The following is a 12,874-nucleotide window of genomic DNA, read 5'->3' on the forward strand; positions in this document are numbered from 1 at the left end:
TGACCTTGACCTCGTTTTGGACTTGGGTTGCTTTGTATCGACAAGGATGCCACTGGGGGCATCAAGCGTTTATTGAACGCAGCTCCTTGTTTTGCATTTTTAGCTCATCTGATTTTTTGAAAAAAAATGATGAGTTATTGTCATCACTTGAGCGGTTGTCGGCGTCGGCGTCGGCGTCTGCGTCGGCGTTGCCTGGTTAAGTTTTATGTTTAGGTCAGCTTTTCTCCTAAACTATCAAAGCTACTGCTTTGAAACTTGGAATACTTGTTCACCATCATAAGCTGACCCTGTATAGCAAGAAACATAACTCCATCTTGCTTTTTGCAAGATTTATGGCCCCTTTTGTACTTAGAAAATACCAGATTTCTTGGTTAAGTTTTATGTTTAGGTCAACTTTTCTCCTAAACTATCAAAGCTATTGCTTTGAAACTTGGAATACTTGTTCACCATCATAAGCTGACCCTGTACATCAAGAAACATAACTCCATCTTGCTTTTTGCAAGATTTATGGCCCCTTTTGTACTTAGAAAATATCAGATTTCTTGGTTAAGTTTTATGTTTAGGTCAACTTTTCTCCTAAACTATCAAAGCTATTGCTTTGAAACTTGGAATACTTGTTCACCATCATAAGCAGACCCTGTACATCAAGAAACATAACTCCATCTTGCTTTTTGCAAGATTTATTGCCCCTTTTGGACTTAGAAACTTTTTTTTTTATGGTTAAGTTTTATGTTTAGGTCAGCTTTTATCCTAAACTATCAAAGCTATTGCTTTAAAACTTGCAACACTTGTTCACCATCATAAGTTGACCCTGAAAATATCAGATTTCTTGGTTAAGTTTTATGTTTAGGTCAACTTTTTCTCTTAAACTATCAAAGCTATTGCTTTGAAACTTGCAACACTTGTTGACCATCATAAGCTGACCCTGTACAGCAAGCAACATAACTCCATCCGGCTTTTTGCAATAATTTCTGCCCCTTTTGGACTTAGAAAATCATTTTCTTGGTTGAGTATTATGTTTAAGTCAACTTTTCTCATAAACTATCAAAGCTATTGCTTTAAAACTTGCAGCAGTTTTTCACCATCATAAGTTGACCCTGTACAGCAAGAAACATAACTCCATCCTGCTTTTTGCAAGATTTATGGCCCCTTTTGTACTTAGAAAATATCAGATTTCTTGGTTAAGTTTTATGTTTAGGTCAACTTTTTCTCTTAAACTATCAAAGCTATTGCTTTGAAACTTGCAACACTTGTTGACCATCATAAGCTGACCCTGTACAGCAAGCAACATAACTCCATCCGGCTTTTTGCAATAATTATTGCCCCTTTTGGACTTAGAAAATCATTTTCTTGGTTGAGTATTATGTTTAAGTCAACTTTTCTCATAAACTATCAAAGCTATTGCTTTAAAACTTGCAGCAGTTTTTCACCATCATAAGTTGACCCTGTACAGCAAGAAACATAACTCCATCCTGCTTTTTGCAAGATTTATGGCCCCTTTTGTACTTAGAAAATATCAGATTTCTTGGTTAAGTTTTATGTTTAGGTCAACTTTTTCTCTTAAACTATCAAAGCTATTGCTTTGAAACTTGCAACACTTGTTGACCATCATAAGCTGACCCTGTACAGCAAGCAACATAACTCCATCCGGCTTTTTGCAATAATTATTGCCCCTTTTGGACTTAGAAAATCATTTTCTTGGTTGAGTATTATGTTTAAGTCAACTTTTCTCATAAACTATCAAAGCTATTGCTTTAAAACTTGCAACAGTTTTTCACCATCATAAGTGGACACTGAACATTAAGAAACATAACTCTATCCTGCTTTTTGCAAGAATGATGGCCCTTTTTAGACTTAGAAAATCATGGGTAGGACAATATTTCTATTACACAAAAAAAATCAGATGAGCGTCAGCACCCGCAAGGCGGTGCTCTTGTTTAAAGTTAATATAAACTACAAATTCAAGTTGCAGTAAATGAACTTTAACAATTATATCACTACCATAGTGCTGGTTGCACTTATGACCTAAAGAAACTTAAAAAAAAAAAATTAAATGTGAGGACAGGTGTTTATTAGGGTTGGGTGTTAATTAGATAATATACGGTAACAGACAAAAGACAAACACAGAAAAATTAAAACAAATTGTACCAATTTGTTTAAATAAATCCGGCACGGGTTAGCCTGTGGTTTACATATATGTATATGTTATTTTGACAAGATACCCCTAGGTTAACTTCAGTTATTTTCGCATGTCTAGCTTAACACAGAGTTACAGCACTAGATTTTCAAGATAAATCTGGATTTTTTTGTATATTAGTTTGACTGGATACCACACAGATACGTCGATACGCATAAACATTTTGAAAATTGAAAAGTTTGATTGATTAGAATTAATATTCTTCTTTCAGAAAATACAGGTAACCAGTCTGTTAGAGTTAGCAGGAGATAAAAGATTGGAGCTGAACTGTTCTCTGTTACTGAGTAAACAGGTACCAATATTTTTGAAACTCTTGAAGATGTTAAGAGGTATTTTAGCTTGACTATTCGAGGAGTAGGTAGAGCTATTTCGCTTACCTGTTTGTAAGTTACATACCGATATTAATTATATTTTGTTTAGTACAGTTTTAAAGGTAAATGAGTGTGCACTAATGACCATAGGTAGGTTACTACTTTCACCTTTAAGTTAGTAGAGTGAATAAAAAAACACCTTAAATCTTGATTTGTATAAAAAAATCTCAGTTTTAAGTTAATCTCACTACACCTTAGTAGTATGCAATACAAAATGTGATAAGTCTGTAAGTAAAACTGTGAATTCGTGACTTGTACATATTGATTCTGTTCTTTTTAAATTTACAGAGCACTAACAGTTTGAAGTTTTAATCTGTAAATGGCGCAACTAAAAGGCTATTAAGAAACCTGAAATGTTTGTATTTCATCTAGCTAACACTTCTTGGAGCAGATGAAGGACTTTATGCGGTCAATGTGTACCGAAATCCACCCGTCCTCACAAAACTGAACCAGTTTGACAGTGTATACCAGTTAAAGTTTATTCCACAACTCAGCCTCATCATTGCAATAACAGGTACAGATTAATATACACTACTTCGGTTCCTTTTATTGCCTTTCTAATTACTAAAGGTAAAATCGATGTTCCTAAAAATTGGGACATTTTTTCTAAAAATAATTTTTTTGTAATTAAGTTGGGACAGTAAAACACTTATTAGTCCCCTACTGGTTGAAAACCAGTTTCGGGGACTATAGGAATGCGCTTTTCCGTCCGTCCGTCATTCCTTCTGTCCGCAATTTCGTGTCCGGCCCATAACTCTGTCATCAATGAAGGGATTTTAATATTACTTGGTACAAATGTTCCCCATGATGAGACAACATGTCCTGCGCAAACCCGGACCCCTAGCTGAAAGGTCAAGGTCACAATTTGAGGTCAAAGGTCAACAGAGCTTTTTTTCCTGTCCGGTCCATAACTATGTCATCCATGAAGGGATTTTAATATTACTTGGCACAAATGTACCTCATATTAAGATGATGTGTCATGCACAACTTTCAGAACCCTAGCTCAAAGGTCAAGGTCACACTTGGCAGTCAAATGTTAACATGGCATGAACAGGGTCTGTTTCGTGTCCGATCCATAACTCTGCCATCCTTGAAGGTATTTTAATATTACTTGGCACATATGTTCCCCATGATGAGATGACATGTCATGCGCAAAACCCTGACCCCTAGCTCAAAGGTCAAGGTCACAATTGGAGGTCAAAGGTCAATAGGGTTTTTTTCCTGTCCGGTCCAGAACTCTGACATCCATCAAGGTATTTTAATATTACTTGGCATAAATGTTCCCCATTATGAAACGCTGTGTCATGCCGACACCCAGAACCCTAGTTTAAAGGTCAAGGTCACACTTTGAGATCAAAGGTTAATGGGACATTTTTCATGTCCGGTTTATAACTTTGTCATGCAAAACAGGATTTGAATATTACTAGGCACAAATGTTCACCACTATGAGAGGGAGTGTCATGCACAAGAACCTAGTCCCTAGGTTGAAGGTCAAGGTCACACGCAGATGCCAAAGGTCAAATACAAGAATGACTTTGTCCGGAACACTTCTTCTATATGCATGGAGGGATTTTGATGTAACTTGGCATAAATGTTCACTATCATGAAACAGATTGTTGTGCACAAGAACCAGGTCCCTAGGTCTAAGGTCAAGGTCACACTTAGAGGTCAAATGCCAAATTCAAGAATGACTTTGTCCGGAGCATTTCTTCTTTATGTATGGAGGGATTTTGATGTAACTTGGCACAAATGTTCATCACCATGAGGCACTCTTGTTTTTTAGAGTTATTTCCCTTTCTTTTTACTATAAATAGCTTATATTGTAACTTACTTATTACAGGCCGTAGGGAAAAATCGAGACCAGTTTTCTGTGGTACAACATGCATGTGACATACAAATTTTTAGGTGTATTTTGACCTATCTCTACCTGGTAAAGAGTTTTGTGTGGACTTATATAGATTTTTTTTTTTTTTTTTTTTTTTTTACTATAAATAATGTTACGTTTTTGATAATCGGCCAATAATGCTATATAGAAACAACTATAGGGTTTAATATATACAAATTTTAATCCAAGTCTTTTGTTTATAGCATACTGTATATTTAGTACAATATTGTTTATACATCATTGACAGATATCAGTTCATTATGCTATACTGCAGTAGAGAAAATTAGGTGCCTTCCAGTAGGGGACTTTGTATTGCATGGCAATACTTCATTCACTTGTTATTTTTGTGTCCCAACACTTGGGGAAAATGCGGTACATGTTGAATTTTGTCCTTATTCTATGTGCTTTGCCATATTTTAGGGAAAGATCGTAAAGTGTTAACAATAGACAAAAAGTTGATACAGCTGAGGTTAGGACAGTCGACAGGTGAGGCAACGCAGCCAGTACCTCACAATGTGGTAGAGGACGTGGTTGGATGTACCGTGTTAGATTGTGGTATCTATAGTGATGCTGTGTACATGTGTGTCGGCATGACAGAGAAAGTCCTTGTGATGAAGTACAATATTGATCTCAGAATGTTCTGTGTTAGAAAGGTATAATCTATACACATTTGATATCTAGGAGTGAAAAATTCAATAGGATATTGTGAAATCATTAATATTTGTGGGGGACTTATTTTCCTGGATTTTGTGGTTGAGTCAATCCACAAAATTTAATTCCAACAAACAAGTAAAATTCCCTTTCATTTTATGTTCAAAAGTTGAAATCTACGAATTGGTATCAATTCTAGTGAGTTGGCAGTCTGTGCCAGATGCTTGTGTCATGTAAGATATTTTGACTTTGATGTACTTTTGTCATAAAATTACACTTGAACACTGATTTGTAATGGAGTCTTTTTTTATTTGCTCACAGATCCATTTTCCTATCTCATTTTACTGGTTATAAAATTTCTGAAAGTAGGTATTTAAAAACAAAGTAGTATCTAAGCCTTTAGGTTTAATAAGTGGTATTTATAATCACCTTTTCTTGTGGTTCTAGGAAATAACTATAGATGAACCATGTAGTTGTGTTTGTATGGCTGACAGTTTTGCCATTGTTGGTACAGACAGATTCTACAAGGTGAATTTAGATCATCCCAGTCTTACAGGTAGGTTCATTATTGAGTTACATCCTCTTAGACAGTTGTAACAAGTTTTACTGCAATGTTTTGTGTGATGTCACAAAAAAGCTCACCTGAGCATAAATTGCCTGAGCATAAATCGTTTGTGTTTAGCTGTTTTGATCACTCACCGTCTGTCTGTTTACATATTCTTCAGATGGCATCTTCTCTGAAACCATGTGGTGCAAGTTGATGACTTGTTTTGACAAATTTGTCCATATTAAGTAATGATGAATGATGAACAAAGTTGTAAGGGGGGGTATACTGGTTTCAGGTTGTCTGTCTGTCCGTCCATCTGTCCGTAGACACAATCTTGTGCGCACCATCTCTCCTCATCCCCTTGACACAATTTAATGAAACTTCACACAAGTGATCAGTAACAACAGTAGTTGTGCATGGAGCATGTTAGGTTCTTTCAACGACAAAAATTGCAGAGTTATGGGACTTTGTTTCTTGCTAAGATACTATGTACATACAGTCTGCATATGCAGTCTTGTACGTGCCTAATCTTCCGAACCCTTGCACACAATTTATTGAAACTTCACACAAGTGATCAGTACCAACCCTAGTTGTGCATGGTGCATGTTACGTTCTTTTAGGTAAATATTCTGCATAGTTATGGGACTTTGTTTTTTGTTACTATACTATATACATACAGTCTATATACATACAGTCCACATAATTATGCAATCTTGTGTGCGTCAAATTGCAATGTACTGTGTCAGTGCATGTGGGTGGGGGGGGGGGGGGGGGGGGGGATTACATTCATCACCTTTAGTGGTAGCTCTAGTTTATTTTGACAGAGTTGTCCCCCTTTTTGGTCTGGAAATTTGAATGTAGGTCTTGGAAAATTTGACAAAGTTATTATTTTCAATAAACAACTTTGAAAGCTATTTTATTGGAACTTTCTGTGAATAGTTTGGCTCATACAGCAAGTTCATATAAGATGCCCAATGACTTTTTCAAAACAAAATTGTCTCCCTAATTGTACTAAATTGTTCACTTCTCTAGAGTTTAGGAGACTGGCATTTGATCCACTGAAGGGCATTTAAATTGACTTAGTATAAGGATTATGTTAGTAAGAGTATCTGAAAGGCACAATAACAAGAACTCTGTCCTGCATAATGATAGTTATCTCCCTTTATTTGCTTGTTTCCCATTTTTCAACATAAAAGGCATTAGCTTCAACTTTAATGTGACTTTACACAGTGAAGGATAAATTGACTTACTTACAGTGCGATAACTCTGATGCTTTTTTGTACAGAATTGTTCCCCTTTCTAATTGCACTTAATTCTTCACGTTTTTACCAGTGTGAGCTGTGAAATATAATGGCCCTTTTTGTCACATGTGTGTTAATTCAGACATTTCTGAATGTTATATTATTTTTCTGGTAAAAAGGAGGAAACTAAACAAATTATAAAGAAACATTGTGCAGATACAACTGAAGAGACAGCAGTGCAAAGAATTTACACATGACAAACTAATGCTACATTTCAGAGTTTGTAGACAAAAAAGATAACAGCCTTGCTTTTGCGGCATTTGGGGCAGCGACACATCACAGTTACCCCCTAGCTGTAGTTCAAGTCTCTCCAGAGGGTCTACCCTTAGAGTATCTTCTTTGTTTCCATGGTAATATTGTTCATTGTTTATTCATTTAGAGATTATTTTATTTCAGATTTCACATTTGGGAAATATTCATGAAACTTGAGATTTTTTAAGTTCAGTCTGTGACATTATGGTCGTGTCCATTGATAGAAAATGAATTTAATGGAATAAAAATTAATATGTTTCATGTTTTAAAAAAAAAACAGGCAGCTATGCTTGTACTTACCTTGAGATATTTTGTAAGTTTAGATTTCAGCTATACTTGAGCGTAAGTTAGTAATAAGACATTTGAGCCGTGCCATGGGAAAACCAACATAGTGGGTATGCGACCAGCATGGATCCAGACCAGCCTGCGCATCCGCGCAGTCTGGTCAGGATCCATGCTGTTCGCTAATAGTTTCTCCAATTCCAATAGGCTTTAAAAGCGAACAGCATGGAGCCTGACCAGACTGCGCGGATGCGCAGGCTGGTCTGGATCCATGCTGGTCGCATACCCACTATGTTGGTTTTCTCATGGCACGGCTCATTTCATGATTTGTGTGTATTTCTCTTATCACTATGACTTGACTGATACTATAATCATGACCATCTAGCTGACTTGTGGAAAGTCAGTTTTTCTTTCAAGGTGGCTGTTTATGCTGAAAATGATACTTGGTGGGGCACATAGGGACTTCTGCGCTTAGCCTATTAAATCTTGAAATTATTCATATCTGAACAGTATAGATATGGCTTAAAATCCAACAAAACAAATGTAATTATAATGTATTGTATATTGTAGAGTTTGGCGTGTATGTTGACTGTAAAGGACGACGAAGCCGACCAGCGGACATGAAATGGAGTTGTCTCCCTCTTTCTTTAGGTCTGTTGCGCTTGTTTCTTTAAATACTTCAACATTAGACAGTAATTCTATATAGTTTATTGTCAGAAAGGTTGACTTAATAGCTGCAAATATTCAGTTGGAAATGTATATTTTATATTGATGGAACATTGCTAAGCTGGCTGCAGCTGCAGAATACACATTTATGCAAAGTTTCATTAGAATATGTGCATATTTAGCAATGGCAAAGCAAAAAGAAAATTTTGCGTTTTAAAGTCTAAATTTCAGACATAAAGTGCCAATGAAATGCACTGATTATTTTGATATTTCACTAAAATTTCAGTTGATACCGTTACTTTTGTCATAATAGGTACAAAATTTCATCAGATTATGGATATCCTTGTATACAAGTGCATTTCAAATGATAATATAATAATATGAAATAAGGCACTGCCTCAATCGGGAATGGATCCGACTGCCCATATTTGTACTGATGTGCAAGACGTTGCGGTTTGGACAAGATATGCGGATGCTTATAAAGCACAAGGAAAAAGCGTATCGTTCCAAAAATAGGTATCTCATTCGGTATATTACATGTTACCGTAGAGGGATCGATCCTTTGGTCGTCCGCTTTGCGACGAAAATCGATAGGATAGATTCCCTATAATTCATGTTTTTATTGCAGCATACAGAGAGCCATTCCTGTATGTGACCTACTTCCACAGTATCCAGGCTATTACAGTCCCTGCTAGTAAAGAGGATATCAGGTACATGTTGGACATGTATAGGATTAAAAGATTTTCTGGTATACAAAAAATGGAAGGTTTTTAAAAGATTTTCTGGTATACAAAAAATGGAAGGTTTTTAAAAGATTTTCTGGTATACAAAAAATGGAAGGTTTTTAAAAGATTTTCTGGTATACAAAAAATGGAAGGTTTTAAACAATTGACTGTCAGATGACATGTAATTAGGAATGTAACTCTACATACGTATTTAATATTTAAATAAAGTTACAAATACTTGATGAAGATTTACTACTTTTGAAGTGAATATTTAAAGATGAAATACTTTACTGAAAGATTGGCATTGGATATATTTAAGGTGTTTGTAGACCTATTTAGGTCACCAGATTATGAAACATTTCTTAAGCTCATTTATTCCTTATTTTATTTTTTGTAGAGGAAAGCAGACGTCAGTTGACCTTACATGTCCAAGGTACCTTGGCTCTTCCCTTGAGCCAGGCTCGGTGTATGTTGCATCAAGTAGTGGTATGACAACAGAGTTGCTCAGCTTGAAGGGAAAAGATGGAACCTTTATAGAACCAGTGGGCAAGGAAAATAAATCTGGGTAAAATTGAATAGTATTCAAGTTTTCATTCGTTATATTCATCTGTTGATAAACAAAGGATTTTATAAATTCGTTTACAGTGATACCACGCTTACCTGAGCATCAATTGTTCGAGCACACTAGTTTGCTAGTGCATTTGTGGTCACTGGCCCTTATTTTTGTCTGTGCTTGCATTGCTCAAAACCCAGGATATCTTGCGCATCTTGTGCATATCCTTGTGACTTTGAGCAATCGTTGTGTTACTGTATATTTATTAACCCAAATTATATTGCACAGAATGAAAAAATCTGATCTTTTCCCGATTTATTTCAATACATAGAGTACTGTGCAGATAGAACCTCAGATTTTCAGTGATAGAAACACATTAAATTAAGTCTAGTAATTGATTTCTAAGGCCTTCAAATAACCAAAAATTATTTTACAAATATGAATTTTATGGAAATTTTTATGCCCCTGAAGATGGGCATATTAAAATCACACTGTACGTCCGGTTAATTCTTGTCCGGGCTGTAACTCTTTCATCCATCAAGGGATTTTGAAATCACTTGACATAGATGTTCACCATAGTAAAACGACGACATGTCATGCGCAAGACCCAGACCCCTAGCTCCAAGGTCAAGGTCACACTTAGAGGTCAAAGGTTATCATGGTCTGTTTCGTGTCCGGTCCATAACTCTGCCATCCATGAAGTGATTTTCAAGTTACTTGGCATAAATGTATACCATAATGAGACGACTTGTCTTGTGCAAGACCCAGACCCCTACCTCCAAGGTCAAGGTCACACTTAGAAGTCAAAGGTTAACAGGGTCCGTTTCGTGCCCGGTCCATAACTCTGCCATTCATCATGGGATTTTGAAATTACTGGCATGTTTCCTATAAGGAGATGAGGTGTCATGCACAAGACTCAGACCCCTAGCTCCAATGCCAAGGTCACACTGAGAAGTCTAACGTTTTTCTTGTCTGGTTCATAACTCTGCTATTTATTAGGGGATTTGAAAATGATTTGAAACATATGTTATCCATATTGAGAATGTGTGTCATGCTTATAACCCGGGTCTCTTATGTCAAGGTCAAGGTCACGAAATGATGTGTGATTTTTTAGCTCGACTATTCGAAGAATAGGGGAGCTATCCTACTCGCCCCGGCGTAGGCGTTAGCGTGAGCGTTACACAAATGTTAAAGTTTGCGTACCACCCCAAATATTTTCAAAGTCCATTGAGATATTGTTTTCATATTTTGCATACATGTTTACCATCATGACCGCAGTCTGTAAAAAGTAGGAGGCAACTCTATCAAGCATTTTGACTGAAGTATGGCCCCTTTTCAACTTAGAATAAATGTTAAAGTTTGCGTACCACCCCAAACATGAGATATTGTTTTCATATTTTGCATACTTGTTTACCATCATGACCCCAGTCTGTAAAAAGGAGGAGGCAACTCTATCAAGCATTTTGACTGAATTATGGCCCCTTTTTAATTTGTAATAAATGTTAAAGTTTGCGTACCACCCCAAATATTTTCAAAGTCCATTGAGATATTGATTTCATATTTTGCATACTTGTTTACCATCATGACCCCATTCTGTTAAATGGAGGAGGCAACTCTATCAAGCATTTTGACTGAATTATGGCCCCTTTTCGACTTAGAATAAATGTTAAAGTAGCGTACTACCTCAAATATTTGCAAAGTCCATTGAGATATTGCTTTCATATTTTGCATACTTGTTTACCGTCATGACCCCAGTCTGTAAAATGGAGGAGGCAACTCTATCAAGCATTTTGACTGAACTATGGCCCCTTTTCGACTTAGAATATGCTTATTGTAATGTTAAAGTTTTACTTATTGCTTATTATTCGCTCGAAGGGACGTATTATGTTATGATGCTGGTGTCCGTCTGTCCGTTAGCAATTTCGTGTCCGCTCTGTAACTCTTGAACCCCTTGAAGGATTTCAAGGAAACTTTACACAAATGTTCACCACACCCAGACGATGTGCAGAGCGCATGTTTTGGATGTCTCACTTCAAGATCAAGGTCACACTTAGGAGTCAAAGGTCATATCAGTTTGTTTCGTGTCCGCTCTGTAACTCTTGAACCCCTTGAAGGATTTCAAAGAAACTTGACACAAATGTTCACCACACCAAGATGACGTGCAGAGCGCATGTTCCAGATGACTTGCTTCAAGGTCAAGGTCACACTTAGGGGTCAAAAGTCATATCAGTTTGTTTCGTGTCCGCTCTGTAACTCTTGAACTGCTGGAAGGATTTCAAAGAAACTTGGCAGAAATGTTCACCACATTGTAACGATGTGCAGAGTGAATGTTCCGGATGACTCGCTTCAAGGTCAAGGTCACACTTAAGGGTCAAAGGTCATATATGACTTTGCTTTGTGTATATTGCTCTGCATTGCAGTGCTCTTGTTTTTATTTGGCTGATCTCTTTTTTGTACTTACAATAATTTTTTTTTTGAATTACTTCTCTTTTACGTTACTATAAATAGCTTATTTTGAAACTTTTTTATTATTGGCCGTAGGGAAAAACCGAGACCACTTTTCTGTGGTACAACATAGATGGTACCTCCAATTTTAAGGTGTATTTTTACATACCTGTACCTGATAAGGATTTTTTTGTAGACTTTGAATATTTTTTTTGTGGACTTAGATTTGTTTTTTGAAGTTTTCCTTTTGTTGTTCCAGTCCTTTGGGGCTACAACAGTCAAGTTCTTACAATTTTGCTCCCATCCTATAATGTAAGCCTTCGGGCGTATATTGCCCCGCTTTGCAGCGCTCTTGTATTATACTATCAAGCACTGAGAATAGTCGAGCGCTGTCCACTGACAGCTCTTGTTTACGCATACAGCTGTAGCATTCTTGGGCACGCTTCAGGGGTATTTGTCACCAATAGCGACAGCTCTTGTTTTTATATCAGTACCTGTAAGGACGATTTTGATATTTCTTTATACCTGTGTTTGCAAAGAAAGACAACACTTGCTTAAGGTTTAGGTACTTACAAGAATAAATCTATTAGTTTACTTCCCTTGCACTATCACAACTGAGTGGGAAACTGAAATGGGTTTAAATATATTACAATGTAATGTCTTACTGCTTTTTCACAAAAAAAGAAAATTACAGTATATTCCACTGTCTATGATTTACCATTGCTTCACTGCATCAGATGTTTCTGTCAGCTTGTTTACTGAAAAGAATAAATTTACTGTTCAATAATAAAATGAAGTATCACTCAGTATTTTATTGTGAAGGTAGTATCTTTTTGCTTGTATCAAAATGTCACTTTTGTGAAAAGATGTTTTAATATATGACCGGTAGGATTGGTAAATTTGTAATTAGATTATACCTATGCCAACAAATCATTTAATGTTGTGGGCAGCAAACTTCCTAGTTTTGACCAAAATTGCTGTTTCATGAGAGTATGACTT

General features: G+C 36.4%; 1 protein-coding gene across 1 annotated transcript in view; it reads left to right on the top strand.

Annotated features, from left to right (window-relative positions):
• Positions 1-12,874, top strand: part of LOC123535413 (citron Rho-interacting kinase-like) — a 55,798-nt gene that overhangs the window by 39,728 nt on the left and 3,196 nt on the right. The window contains exons 36-43 of the mRNA XM_053519283.1: positions 2,409-2,489; positions 2,941-3,082; positions 4,874-5,106; positions 5,552-5,660; positions 7,171-7,302; positions 8,057-8,137; positions 8,781-8,862; positions 9,275-9,442. Coding sequence (XP_053375258.1) covers positions 2,409-2,489; positions 2,941-3,082; positions 4,874-5,106; positions 5,552-5,660; positions 7,171-7,302; positions 8,057-8,137; positions 8,781-8,862; positions 9,275-9,442 — 1,028 coding nt within the window. The remainder of the gene's footprint in view (positions 1-2,408; positions 2,490-2,940; positions 3,083-4,873; positions 5,107-5,551; positions 5,661-7,170; positions 7,303-8,056; positions 8,138-8,780; positions 8,863-9,274; positions 9,443-12,874) is intronic.

This window comes from Mercenaria mercenaria, chromosome 12 (genome assembly GCF_021730395.1).
Source record: "Mercenaria mercenaria strain notata chromosome 12, MADL_Memer_1, whole genome shotgun sequence".
NCBI lineage: Eukaryota > Metazoa > Mollusca > Bivalvia > Venerida > Veneridae > Mercenaria > Mercenaria mercenaria.